The following is a 13,019-nucleotide window of genomic DNA, read 5'->3' as shown; positions in this document are numbered from 1 at the left end:
CACTGCCTATGTACGAGGTGAGGGTACGCCACACCCCATGTGTACACCTATGTACAGGGTGAAGGTACGCCACACCCCATGTGTACACCTATGTACGAGGTGAGGGTACGCCACACCCCATGTGTACACCTATGTACGAGGTGAGGGTACGCCACACCCCATGTATACACTTATGTACGAGGTGAGGGTACCCCATACCCCATGTATACACCTCTGTACGGGTGATGATACGTTAATTCGTACGCGTAACGCCTCATGCTGGTGAGATTCATTAGACTTTCATTAACACTGATTGTAACGTGGCTCCTAATCCTTTTGATTTGTCACCGTTACCAGACGAGACTCAAGTTTCTCATGAGCAGTGTACCGGATGCCGTTCGTAAACAGCAGCAGGCAGTGAAGCCGCTTGACATGTCAACCATCCCGGAGTATTCCCCCTGGCCGGAGGTCAGTCACGTGCAGCAGGCCGATGCCAGCTGGGTGTGGACGTTGTCCGAACCGGAGGATGTGACGATACAAACTCGGTAGGTCGTCTGCTACGTAGCAGGTCGTCATCTGCATCGCTAACTATCGTAGCTGCGTTTGTTGCAGCAGCCGTTGTTCTAATCACAGCATATATTTTCTGTTTCCCTGTAGGTCGAGGGACGAATGGAAACTTGCGCCCATGACAGCGCCGGGAGATTTTCGTCTTGTCAGCAGCAATTCTGACCAGCAGATGATGCCGCACAAGGTTACTATATATCTGTGTCCGCACAGAATCTGTGATAAATGGTGCTGACGTCCGTCCACACTAATAACCCACGGCGGAGAATTAGTCTGGCTGTAGATGAATGTCCAAAGACATTGTTATGTCAGAAATTGTCGGAAATTTTGGCATGTGACTGCTACTCATAGATGTTAGAGTAGTCGCTTTATCTCAATGTTTTGGTATTATGTTTGCAGGTCTTTAGCAACCATCCTGCTCTGTCACGGTCCGTGGTGAGGCTGCTATTAGCAGAAATGGGGCAACAAAGCCCGGATTTTCCAGTCAAGCGCACGTTTAAGCAGTATTACGCTAAGAAACAATCGTATGACAAATCGCTTTTGGAACAAGAAGCACCTCCAGGTAAAAGGAGATAATAATGTGTATGCTTGTATGCTTATTTATTTTAGGCTTAATTCGAATTAATTGTTTATTTTGTTACTCTTTTTATGCTCAATTATTCTCTTGTTTATAAGAAATAGTAGTCTGAAAGCAGCTCATTTGCAATGCTCAATAAATACTACTGCCACCACTCAAGCTCTCTTTTCGGAAAAGGTTGCATAATTCTAAATTCTAAATTCTCCATACCATGCGGGCTGTAAGACGCAAGGCAATTCTGTATAACAGAAACATTTGTTCTTCAGCGACTGATGTGCTTCCCGAGCCGAAGATGCAGTGTTCGGGTAGGGAAACGGTTGCGGCTTCGACTGCTAAGCGAACACAGAAGAGGAAAGCAAAGGAAGGGGAGGAGCTTGAGACAGAGGAAGCAGGAGGCAGACGAAAACGAAGGAGAGGAAGCTGTACGTCAGAAGGTAGAAGCCATCCTCTCTAGTCTCACTATCTCTGAACTCGGTGCCAACTCTCACTGTGTCTATTCATCTAATTTATTGATATGTAAATTCATACGGCATGTGTATACATACGTGCCGATGTATTACATGATCATCTAAATTCAGTAAAACTAAAATTAGATTTTTATTGGGATTAAATTCAGGTTCAGCATATGCACATTCGAATGCGTTGTATAATGATTTGATGATAATTAAGTGAAAATCTCTAACAGTTACAGTGTATAACAAGCTATTGGTTAGCTTCAATTCACAGTAAGTTTTTATGTACTTATTTTACGTGAAACATTGTCACAGAAGTGAATGCAAAGGTCTGCCAACCGGAAAGTCGAGTGACCAGAGGAAAAAAGAGACAACGGTCGGGCAGTGTTGAAATCATTGAGCCAGACAGTTGTACGGTGAAGTTGAAGAACTCCGAAGTCATTGACATTTCTTCAGATGCAACACACACTTCAAAACTATCTTCAGGAACAACTGACGGTATTTGTCACACCGATATTTTGACCGAATAAATAATAACAAATGCCCGTTTGTGTACCTTTGTGCAGGATGTGTACCTTTATATTAACCAATTGACTAAATGATGAGAATGTTTTTGATGCTTAGCAGGCAAACTGGGTGGAGATTTGTGGACAGATAAGTACCAGCCCACATGTGCAACCGAATTGATCGGAAACTCGGCTAGTGTGGCGAAGCTCAAGCGTTGGCTCCAGGACTGGAAGCAGACCATGAAAAGAGAGAACGAAGACTTGCAGAGGAAGAAAAAAAATAAAAGCAAGCAGAAAGGTGCATTAACATTCATTGACACATCTTTAAACACATCGAAGTCATTCATTTTGCAGCAAAATTTGTACAGCTGCACAACGGTGTTGGTAATAAGCACAATTTATTAATTAATTATAGTAAAAAAAAGAATGTATTTATTTCAGGCTGTAAGAGCAAGGATGAGTCGGGTGATAGTGATGCTGACTTTATCGTCAGTGACAGCAGGGACAGTTGGCGAAGTGAGGAAGAAGAAGACAATGACATGTGCACGACGATGCTCATAGAGGGAGCCAGCGGAATCGGAAAGACTGCTGTTGTTTACGCCCTCGCAGAGGAATTGGGCTTCAAAGTATGACATCATGTTCTCTGGTCACCTTGACGTCTAGGCTGAAAGGTCACATTGTTTTTAAGCACAAGAATCTTCCGCATATTTTCCCGGGATTGTGGCTTCTAAATTTAACATTCACAGGATCGATGAAAATCCATTGAGATACTGGTGTCGGGTATAAATTGTGTAATATTCGGAGTTCGAATTTAATGCGAATCAAGAGGCAGGTTCTTCCTATTTTATTCTCTAACCCTTTCATTTAGATCAGCAGTGGCCTATGTGACTCCATGAAAATTGTGATCGCATTTATACATGCAAGGTTGATGTGGGTATGCTGGACTGTGTATTTGAAGTCTTGTGTTCATATTGCTATTTCTCCTCACAGGTGTTTGAGGTGAACGCGTCAAGTCGTCGAACCGGAAAACACATCCTCTCCCAGTTACAAGAGGCCACTCAGTCTCACCATGTCTCCAACCAACAATCTGAGGTAAGCCACTCAGTCTCACCAGGTCTCCTGACAATCTGAGGTAAGCCACTCAGTCCCACCATGTCTCCAACCAACAATCTGAGGTAAGCCACTCAGTCTCACCAGGTCTCCTGACAATCTGAGGTAAGCCACTCAGTCTCACCATGTCTCCAACCAACAATCTGAGGTATGCCACTCAGTCTCACCATGTCTCCAACCAACAATCTGAGATAAGCGACTCGGTCCCACCGTGTCTTTCATCCATATCATGATCAGGATAAGAAAAGGAGAACGTTGATGCTGCTATTTGGACTATACAATCACACACAACTCGTTGACTGACATGTGACATGAATCAACAACATGTGTGACTGACTACTCATGTTGTCCAGTGCATGTTTCCAGTGCAGGTCTCATGGGACGGGTGTATTTAAGTGTGCATTGAGTTATTCTTGTTTCTATGACAGGGTGTGAGTATGAGTGACATGTTAAAGGCAGCACTCTCTGACGAGACCACAGCAAAGAGTCAGCGTCCGTCAAAATCTGCGCCGAACGCATTTAGTGCTTTCTTCAAAGCTGCAGCTCCTGCTAAGGCAAAAACTGCAGTCCAGAAAAATTCTCCTAGAAAAGGTGTGGTCACGACTCGAGTTCAAAGATTGATTTAAATCAGATAAATAAGTTATGAAAACTTTACGTGCGTTACGGTGACATTTTTGCATAAAGTGAGACTATTTATTTATCTAGTTTCCGGAATTGTATACTATTACGATTACTATTATGGTATATGATTTTTGAAGAGCTTCATGCTAAATCTCAATTTACTCATCTTTACTGCAGCCCGATAGAATTTTGTTGTGTTGAATGATCAATCTTATATCATCTTTATTATACCCTGTTCTCTTAAATTCTTTACTAAACGTTTTCATAGGTGAAAAAGGGATGAGGAAATGTGAACGGGAGATTGCATACGATGATGACAAGAGTATCAGTCAGACAACCAACACTCAAGCTGCAAGCGTGAAGCTATCAAACAACTCGTTAATCTTGTTTGAAGAAGTGAGATATATATCATATTGTCTCTACTGTATATCTCAAGGCGGCAACACACAAAATGCTATCTATTCTTGGTTACTGCTTCGTAAATCGAAAAGATTTTGCCCCAAAGTTGCCACAGCCATTACCTACAGGAAACGATTCATTAGATGTCTTTTATTTTGTTACTCATTAAACAATAGTGTTCACGAACAACTGTGTATTGCTTAGGTGGACAATGTATTTGAGGAGCTAGATGAGGGATTCTGGCCAGCTGTCAACATGTTCATAGCCACGACCAAGCGACCTATCATCATGACCACCAACCACCCTGACGTCAGCCTCAAACTGAAAATTACATACGAACAGCTGTCATTTCGCGTCCCCACTTACGTAAGTCTCTTCACCATTCTGCGTGCGTATATCCGTGCTGCTACCGCAAACCTTTCCTACTAACGGAAATTATGCAAATTCGTGTATACAATGTATAGATGTATTATGTAACACGTAGCAGTGCTTATAGTTTGTGTTTTCTAATTACGTGAGATTCTGATTGACGAGTCGTTGCCCAACATTTTTATGAAACTAGACTTGCATTTCTCCTATCACGTACGTATTGAAAATAATAATCTTAATCCAATATGCTCGTGGCACCTTGTAATTGAAAAGTTGGGTGTGAGGTTGAAGCACCTGACGTCAGACTATACCGTCTGTTATGTCTCCGGCAGACGACGACGGCAAGCCACCTGCAGGCGATGTGCCTCGCGGAGGGAGTGCGCACCGATCATCGTGACATCCTCTCTCTCGTCAGCTTCCTCACCGGCGACATCCGCCGATGCATGCTCTCGCTGCAGTTCTGGGTGAATTCGGGTGCCGGAACCCTGCCTGAGCTCCCAAGATTCCTCCCCACGCTCCCAACATCCCTTCCCACACACCCAGCATCCCTGCCCGTGCTCCCAACATCCTCGACCGGGCTTCCAACATCCCTGCCGGAGCTCCCGAGGTCTCACTCACAGGACTACAAGCAGGTGTGCGAGTCGTCAAACCCCGCCACCGCTACCCTCTGCAAAGATGACAAATGCGAGGGCACTAATTCAAGAGAAATCCAGCAGGGGGTGCCTGCGAGTGGCACACGCCCCTTTGACGAAGGTGACGCGTTGCCGGGAGCGGACGAGGCGCCGCCGGGGGTCCGCCGCGGCTGCCTGCGGTCGCTCTGCGGCATCGCCGCGGCGACGGCTGCCCCCAACGACGCGCGCGGGCTGAGCAAGCTCGCGACGCTGTGCGCCGTCGTCGGCGTCGACGTCCTGCAGCACGTTCTCGTGTCGCGTCTGCTGCCGCTGCCGGCGAGCATCGTCGCGTCGCGCGAGCGTCTGCGCCTGTCCGACGACGGCTGGCGGCGGCTGACGCCCGCCTGCAGGTGGCGCCGCATCACGGCGTTCCTCGACAGCAGCGACGAGTCTTCGGACGGGCTCGCGACGGCCGCTCGGAGAGGCGGCGACGCCGGGTCGGCGCGGGAGGTTCCTGCTGGGGAGAGCGGAGACAGAGGGGAGGACGAACGCGGCGGCGGTGGCAAGGGAGAGCATTGCGCGATTCGGGACGAGCGTGGGGAGAAGCCGTCGCCGGCGGAGGCGCGGAGGAGAAGGTGCGTTTACGAGGCCGTCCGCTCGCTGTCAGACCTGTGCGACGTTCGGGCGTTCGCGGACACCTACGCTCCAGTGCGGGAGAGAGGCGACGCACCTCTGGATAGTTTGCGGCCCGCGCTCCACGCGGCAGATGCTCGGCGGCTGTACGACGGTGATTGCAGCACTTCGGATGACATGCGGTTAGATTTGGCTGCCTCCGTGAAAGCTCTGTCCATAACTCGCTGCTCGTCTCGCCTCGGAAACTTGTTAAAAGACTCGCCAGATGGAGACACCGTGCAATGTTTGACGATTCCCGTACACGAGATGCCAGCAGGTGGTGGAGTGCAGTTGTCCAGCTCATATCTTGTCGATGAGAGGTGAATTATGTTGACAGAAGATTATATTTCGTCAGTTAGCAACACTGAAATATGAACTCACAAACCTTGTAATAAAAACCAAAGCAAAATTAAAATCTCATAGTCTTGCAAATTCTCTGCACGTCTTTGGCATCACAGATTGTGCAATGAGAATTATGTCACTAACAAAATATTGATAAGCATTCCATCATATAACGCTTGAGCATTATTTGCATAATTGTGTAATTATAATAACTATACTTCGAATAATTATTCTAGACGCGTTCATTACATCAGAAACTTTCACACAAGAACAGTACACGATGGCCGGCGTATTTTATTGCTGTCGTCATTTCAGGACTAGTCGAATGCAGAGGGAAGCTGTGATATCGGTGGCCCGGCTCCTACCCGCGTGTGTGCAGGGCAAGTACGCGTGCATCGGTGCTGACTACATGCCAGCGCTGAGAGCAATTAACAGGGCAGAGAAGAAGAAACAGGAGGAGAGCGGCAAGAGGAGAGGAAGGTATACTGTGTGAAGTGAAGGGGTGGGAAGGTATGCTGTCTGAAGTGAAGGGGTGGGAAGGTATGCTGTCTGAAGTGAAGGGGTGGGAAGGTATGCTGTCTGAAGTGAAGGGGTGCTGTCTGAAGTGAAGGTATGCTGTATGAAGTGAAGAGGTGGGAAGGTGTGCTGTCTGAAGTGACAGGGGTTGTGAAGGTATGCTGTCTGAAGTGAAGGGGTGGGAAGGTATGCTGTCTGAAGTGATGGGGTGGGGGAAGGTATGCTGTCTGAAGTGACGGGGGTGGCAGGTAACCTGTGTAAGCTGGTGTCTAAAAGGTTACTGCTGGTTTATTATCGATGAAAGAACTGAAGCATTGCTAAGAATTGTTTTTTAAGTCGGAAATGTCTTTAAATTAAATTATAATTATTATGCTAACATTTTTTGCAAAGTTTTTAAAAATTTGTTCCCCAGATATTTATGTTGTTATGGTTATTTTACATTTTTCAGATTTCTGCACTACTTCAGTCAAATCTCTCTTCATCTGAAGACATCAACTCTGACTTCGCTCACTGATGCTTTCACCTAGGACTCTACTGTCTTAGAATACATGTGGTAACATTACTATAGGTTTAAAACGCTTTTTCTATTATCTTAGATTTGAATAATGCTACTATGCTATAAAGTATCATAATATATTCTCAAATTCTAGACTAATGTTCCCTTTTAATTGTCCTTGTCCCCCACCTTATTCTGTAAGCAGTGCACCTGAATTCACACATGCTGCATGTATATTGTCTGTGTGGAGATCGAATGATATAAAATGACATAAAACTATATAACTATATATAAAGATGATTGCTGTCCGCGATTGTTAGATAACGCGCGTAATTGTGGGGATCTAATTGCCGGATGTCGAATGATTAGCACCATCATCATCGTCATTATCGAATGCATTCGAGTCGGTTTTTTGTTGACCGATCAATGAACTTGATGTTAAAGTGTACGTGTCTGCTGCTGCGGCCGGGAGAGACTTGTAGCTCGGCTCGCTTGTAAATACCCGCACATAACAATGGAATCGTATAGTGAAGCCGGCATACTCGCGCGGCGGTCACCTTGAAAGCTACGATGTTCGTAAATCAGCAAATTGTTTTGGGGCTGGTAATTTTCGTGCCTTTTATGATCGGCGCTCGATTACAGATACAAAGTGTCTCGTCATTCTGTGCGTCATAACTGATGCATGATCGTAGCGGCACGAGAGTCGGGAGGGTTTCCGAGGCAGCGGCTTGCGACAATGGCTATCACGATTTAAATCGGGAGTTTAAGATATGAATAGAAAATTAGGCACAGTCGTAAAGTTTTGTGTGGTGTTTTTTTCTCTTCTCGTGGAAAATGAGACCAGTCATGGTTGCAACATGAACGAAACATGTTCACTGTCGTTCTAGGAAGTGTTACGTGGACCATTGTTGTGCTTAAGGGCATAACATACGACATATGAGCTGTATTGTCACACATCCTGTTTTGCCAATCTGATTGTCGAAACTATAAATTTCACATATATTTATTTACATGTGTTTGGAATATATGTCAACTGCATGGAAATGTAAGACTGATTTTACCAAGAGCGTATAAAGAAGGTCCTTCTACGTTCTATTCTTTATACGCTCTTGATTTTACACATTGTCATAACAGGTAAATAGACGCTGTATATGTATGCATGTAGAAGTTTGGTATTTTTCCAACAAAGGAGTTTAAGTAAATAAAAAAGTAAAATTAAAAAGTGTTGCTTGTTTCCTTTTTAGGAGTCAGTTGTAATTTTCTAGTCATGTTTAACTCAAAAGTCAGAATAGAAACCGTGTTTGAATTTTTTAAAGTAATGGCATCACGTCTCTGTCCCATTGCGAATAGCTTTATAGCTCACGTGACTTCACACATAATGGACCTACTCCAGTCACAGTGGACATACTGTAATCATGAGAGACCAACTTCAGTCGTGTTGGTCGATCTAATCTAGGCTCTGTAGACATGCAGTCAGCACTGCAATCCAGATAGCATAGCAGTCATGATGGACCTGTAGCCGTCATGATGTACCCATAGCAGTCGTGATGGACCCATAGCAGTCGTGATGGACACCTAGCAGTCATGATGGACACATAGCAGTCATGATGTACCTGTAGCCGTCATGATGTACCCATAGCAGTCATGATGGACCTGTAGCCGTCATGATGTACTCATAGCAGTCATGATGGACCCATAGCAGTCGTGATGGACACATAGCAGTCATGATGGGCCTGTAGCAGTCATGATAGACCGATTGCAGTCATGTCGTACCCGTAGCAGTCATGATGGACGTGTAGCAGTCATGATAGACCCATAGCAATCATGATGGACCTGTAGCAGTCATGATAGACCCATAGCAATCATGATGGACCTGTAGCAGTCATGATGGACCTGTAACAGTCGTGATGTACCTGTAGTAGTCATGATGGACGTGTAGCAGTCATGATGGACTTGTAGCGGTCATGATGGACCTGTAGCAGTCGTGTTGTACCTGTAGTAGTCATGATGGACGTGTAGCAGTCATGATGGACTTGTAGCGGTCATGATGGACGTGTAGCAGTCATGATGGACCTGTAGCGGTCATGATGGACGTGTAGCAGTCGTGTTGTACCTGTGGCTGCTCCAGTTCGTTCGCCATTGCGCGAATACAAAGTCTTCAGTGAAGCTGACAATATCCATCATCAACTCTACTTGCTTCCCGCTATGAAGCGTGTATGGTGCCGCGTAAAGGACATTCAGCTTCTGAACGTCCACTTAACCTGTTTTTTCACATTTTCTTGTTAATACACGCGCACTATTACGGTTAGGATTATGCCACCGTGTGGAAAATCCTTTTAGCAAATAACCTTGCGGACTCAGTTACGCGTCAGTAATAGAAATGTCTTGTTTCCAGTTGTTACTTAGTATGCTTGTACAGAGATACTTAGACAAACCAGAGTATGATTGCTGCTGCGTCGTCTTGCATTGCCGCGTGAATTCGAAAGTTCACAGCAAACTGTCGCCGTGTTGTTTATATGACCACTTTTGCGTGTGAGTGCCTTGTTTGAATTCGATTCGGCTTACTTAGCCTAGAAAGCCAAAATAAAAAAGTTTTTTACGACTGAGCTTCGCGCACACATACACAATAGCATTAGCTGAATCTGGACCATGACAGTGACCGTAGCCGCATGCCTATCTTGCCTCTCCATGTATAAAAAGGGAAAGTTGCTGAATGGTGCGTGTTGTACTCACAGATAGCCTCTAGATTCTAGGCCATGGCATGAATTTCGTACAGCGCGTGGTTCGTAGCACGTACGTCGTCGGCGGTGCCTGTGACGGACGCACGTACGTGCAGTGTGGTATGAAGTGATGAACGCATGTGGCTATAAAACCTGTCGTGAATCGCCTCTAGTCCAGTTTGACCGGCGACTGTCATCTTGACCGGCGATGGGGATCTTGACCCGCGTGGGAAACGCGGCGTCGGCGGTAGTGCTATTATGCTATACCATGCAGGTGACGCTATCATGCATCGTCGTATTCCCGCCGCGGGTGACTTCATCTTTACGACATCATCATGACGACATCATCAATCTCGCGGGACTGGTTCTCCGCCAGTGGCCTTCTCCCTCCGTCTCCGCCACGTCCTGCCCGTGTCGCCCGTAAATAACCCGTCGGTCGTCGGGTCGCTCGGTGCAGCCGACGCTGTTGCTACCCGCCTCGCTACTACCACGCTGGTCCACACCTAGCTCTACGGATGTGCAACATGTTCTGCTTGCATCTATGACAAATACGACATACGCATATACGCTCTCCTATGACAAATATTGCTGTATGTGTTATGCGCATCATAGGAGTTTAGGAGCGCTATTATGAAAGCAAGCAGTGAAATTCAGCTGTAAAGCGAAACGAAGTTGACTCGTCAATATTTGTCATAGGAAGAATCTTTCTATGACAAATAGTGTCATAGGAGAGCGTATATGCGTATGTCGTATTTGTCATAGGAAGATTCTTCCTATGACAAATAGTGTCATAGGAGAGCGTATATGCGTATGTCGTATTTGTCATAGATGCTAGCAGAACATGTTGCTCTACCGGTGTAGCCCCTTCGCTCCCGCTACAGGGGGGGGGTACCCCTTCGCTCCCGCTACAGACCCCCTGTAGGGGGAGCGAAGGGGCTACACCGGTAGAGCTAGTCAACATCTGCCCAGAGTCCCGACCAGGCTGCGAGACTAATGTCAATAGACATCTTTTCGATGTGTGGCAGTTATTTAGAGATAGTCTACGACGATCTTCTTCAGCGTGTGCCGTTGCGGAACAAAGAGCTGCTGTGCTATGCACGGGTGGAGCTAGTATGTATCGGTGTAATTAAACGCCAACAATTGCAGAAGCGCGTCGTGTGTGGCTTGAGCGCTGTCTGGAACCTAAATACACTGCGATAGGTAACCCAGACAGTTTCGCGTTTCGCAATGGAAATGCGTGAGAGATGTGTGAAAGCGTGTTGCGGTGATTTTTTTCGCACGGCATACACTACCTCCGATTCATTCGCAAATTCCTCTCACCGTATTCTACCGGCACATGACAGCTTAATTCATCCTCATACGACGAAACTTCCTTGTTTAGGTTAACGTCTACGCACTCGTCTACGTGACCTCAGCATTGCATCTGTACGCTTTCGTGTGACATAGGGTTGAGTTTGCTCATGTTCCAGGGGCGGCCAACAGAATAATGATGCTAAATGGGAGACTCGGTAGTTTGATCATGAACAGGGCCACGTTTTATTGTCCGATTCTACGTCCGTCTCTACGTCACGAATTTTCTATGGTGAAATTGGTAAAATTTTTGTTGCCAATTTTTTTACATTAAAAGTAAGAACTAACGTGACTAAACGTATCGTCAAATTCTTACCTGATAAGATTGTTTCTCAACTAGTTAAAAATTCAAAAGCCTGGACGATTTGATATTATCAAGAGTGGATAATAGAGAATATCCTCTATTATCCACTCTTGATATTATGTTCCTGACATTAATTGCTTGCTATGGGCTATGTATGAGTCACGAGTGTATATTCACATCGAACAATATAGTAAAACAGGAAGCATAATGCAGCAATTTAACCCTAAAAAGTGAACAGAATTACTTATATTTTGTGAAAAAGTGAAAAAATTTATTTTTTTATTTTTACTATTTACGGTGACGTAATCACTTTAAACTGCTATACTCTCACATCGTCCCGTCTATCGCCTGATGTTATTGTGATTCATTGGTTACATTCGTGATATAAGTACATTAGCTTAGAAACACCCCTTATCGCCGTCGGTAATTGCTCTGTCGTGAGTTAATATAATAATATTCATGAAAATAAATGAACATTGAATCGTTATGCTACGTGATTTGTCGCAAATCGTAACGCGTTAAAGTATCAACTCTATCTAGGGCCTTCTGTTTCCCCGTGTGCTGACTTATAATATAGACTAACGACATTCATAACACATATTCTATAACTTTCAGGCTAATCGCAGTAAAGGGCGTTCAGACTATGGTATGGTCATAGCGATTGGATTGAATCTATGGGATTCCTAACATACCAACTCAGTGAGGGCGGGGTGGAAACTGAGTGGGGCGGCGAAGCTTGTTAATGTTTGAATGTGATGTCGAAGTAGCTGTGTATAGTAGTCGCTATATTGTTTGAGAATTTTCTATTGAAATTGGAACTACAATGCCGCTCTCTCATACATTCCGAGCATGAAGAGTCTAGTTCCGTTGTTAACCCGTCATCTTAGTAGGAACGGCCAACGTCGACTTATCTTCTCCGCAGGGGTCCAGGCCTCCCACTCGGTCCACCCATCTAAATCACTACGGCTATAACTGTGGGCAAGAGGGGTAGGGCACAGGTGAGCGTGTCATGTGCTTAAACCAATGATCTCAACTTTTCCACCCAAACTTAAGTACTTAACTGCATTAATCGTTCAAGAACAAGTTTCTGTAGTGAACTTATAATGTCAGAGAACGCTCGTATACGTTGTTATATTCTCAATTCTATTCAACTATTACAAATTCAAATCAAGTTGCGTAGTATATAGTTATAATATACAGTTAGTAGTATTAGTGTTATAGAACATATTAGTATTGTATTAGTATAGTATAATAGTATATAGTTGGCAATATTAATATTATAGTATATATTACAATGGTATCAGTATTACAGTTTATGTATTAGTATAATATTAGTAGGAGTACTCGAATAGAGATATCGCTCTATTCGTGTACGCCTGGAATTAGTGGTATTATGGTGGAGTAGTTATAGTCGTTAGTTATAATATAATT

General features: G+C 44.9%; 1 protein-coding gene across 1 annotated transcript in view; it reads left to right on the top strand.

The window, feature by feature from the left end:
- Nucleotides 1-8,436, top strand: part of LOC106821352 (ATPase family AAA domain-containing protein 5-like) — a 22,578-nt gene extending 14,142 nt beyond the window's left edge. The window contains exons 10-21 of the mRNA XM_014826115.1: nt 943-1,105; nt 1,387-1,554; nt 1,888-2,070; nt 2,200-2,376; nt 2,520-2,704; nt 3,069-3,170; nt 3,617-3,779; nt 4,078-4,205; nt 4,413-4,574; nt 4,910-6,180; nt 6,518-6,682; nt 7,167-8,436. Coding sequence (XP_014681601.1) covers nt 943-1,105; nt 1,387-1,554; nt 1,888-2,070; nt 2,200-2,376; nt 2,520-2,704; nt 3,069-3,170; nt 3,617-3,779; nt 4,078-4,205; nt 4,413-4,574; nt 4,910-6,180; nt 6,518-6,682; nt 7,167-7,245 — 2,946 coding nt within the window. The 3' untranslated portion in view covers nt 7,246-8,436. The remainder of the gene's footprint in view (nt 1-942; nt 1,106-1,386; nt 1,555-1,887; nt 2,071-2,199; nt 2,377-2,519; nt 2,705-3,068; nt 3,171-3,616; nt 3,780-4,077; nt 4,206-4,412; nt 4,575-4,909; nt 6,181-6,517; nt 6,683-7,166) is intronic.
- Nucleotides 8,437-13,019: the final 4,583 nt, after the last annotated feature.

This window comes from Priapulus caudatus, unplaced genomic scaffold (assembly GCF_000485595.1).
Source record: "Priapulus caudatus unplaced genomic scaffold, Priapulus_caudatus-5.0.1 Scaffold70, whole genome shotgun sequence".
Taxonomy (NCBI): domain Eukaryota; kingdom Metazoa; phylum Priapulida; class Priapulimorpha; order Priapulimorphida; family Priapulidae; genus Priapulus; species Priapulus caudatus.
This window is presented reverse-complemented; position numbering and strand designations above follow the sequence as displayed.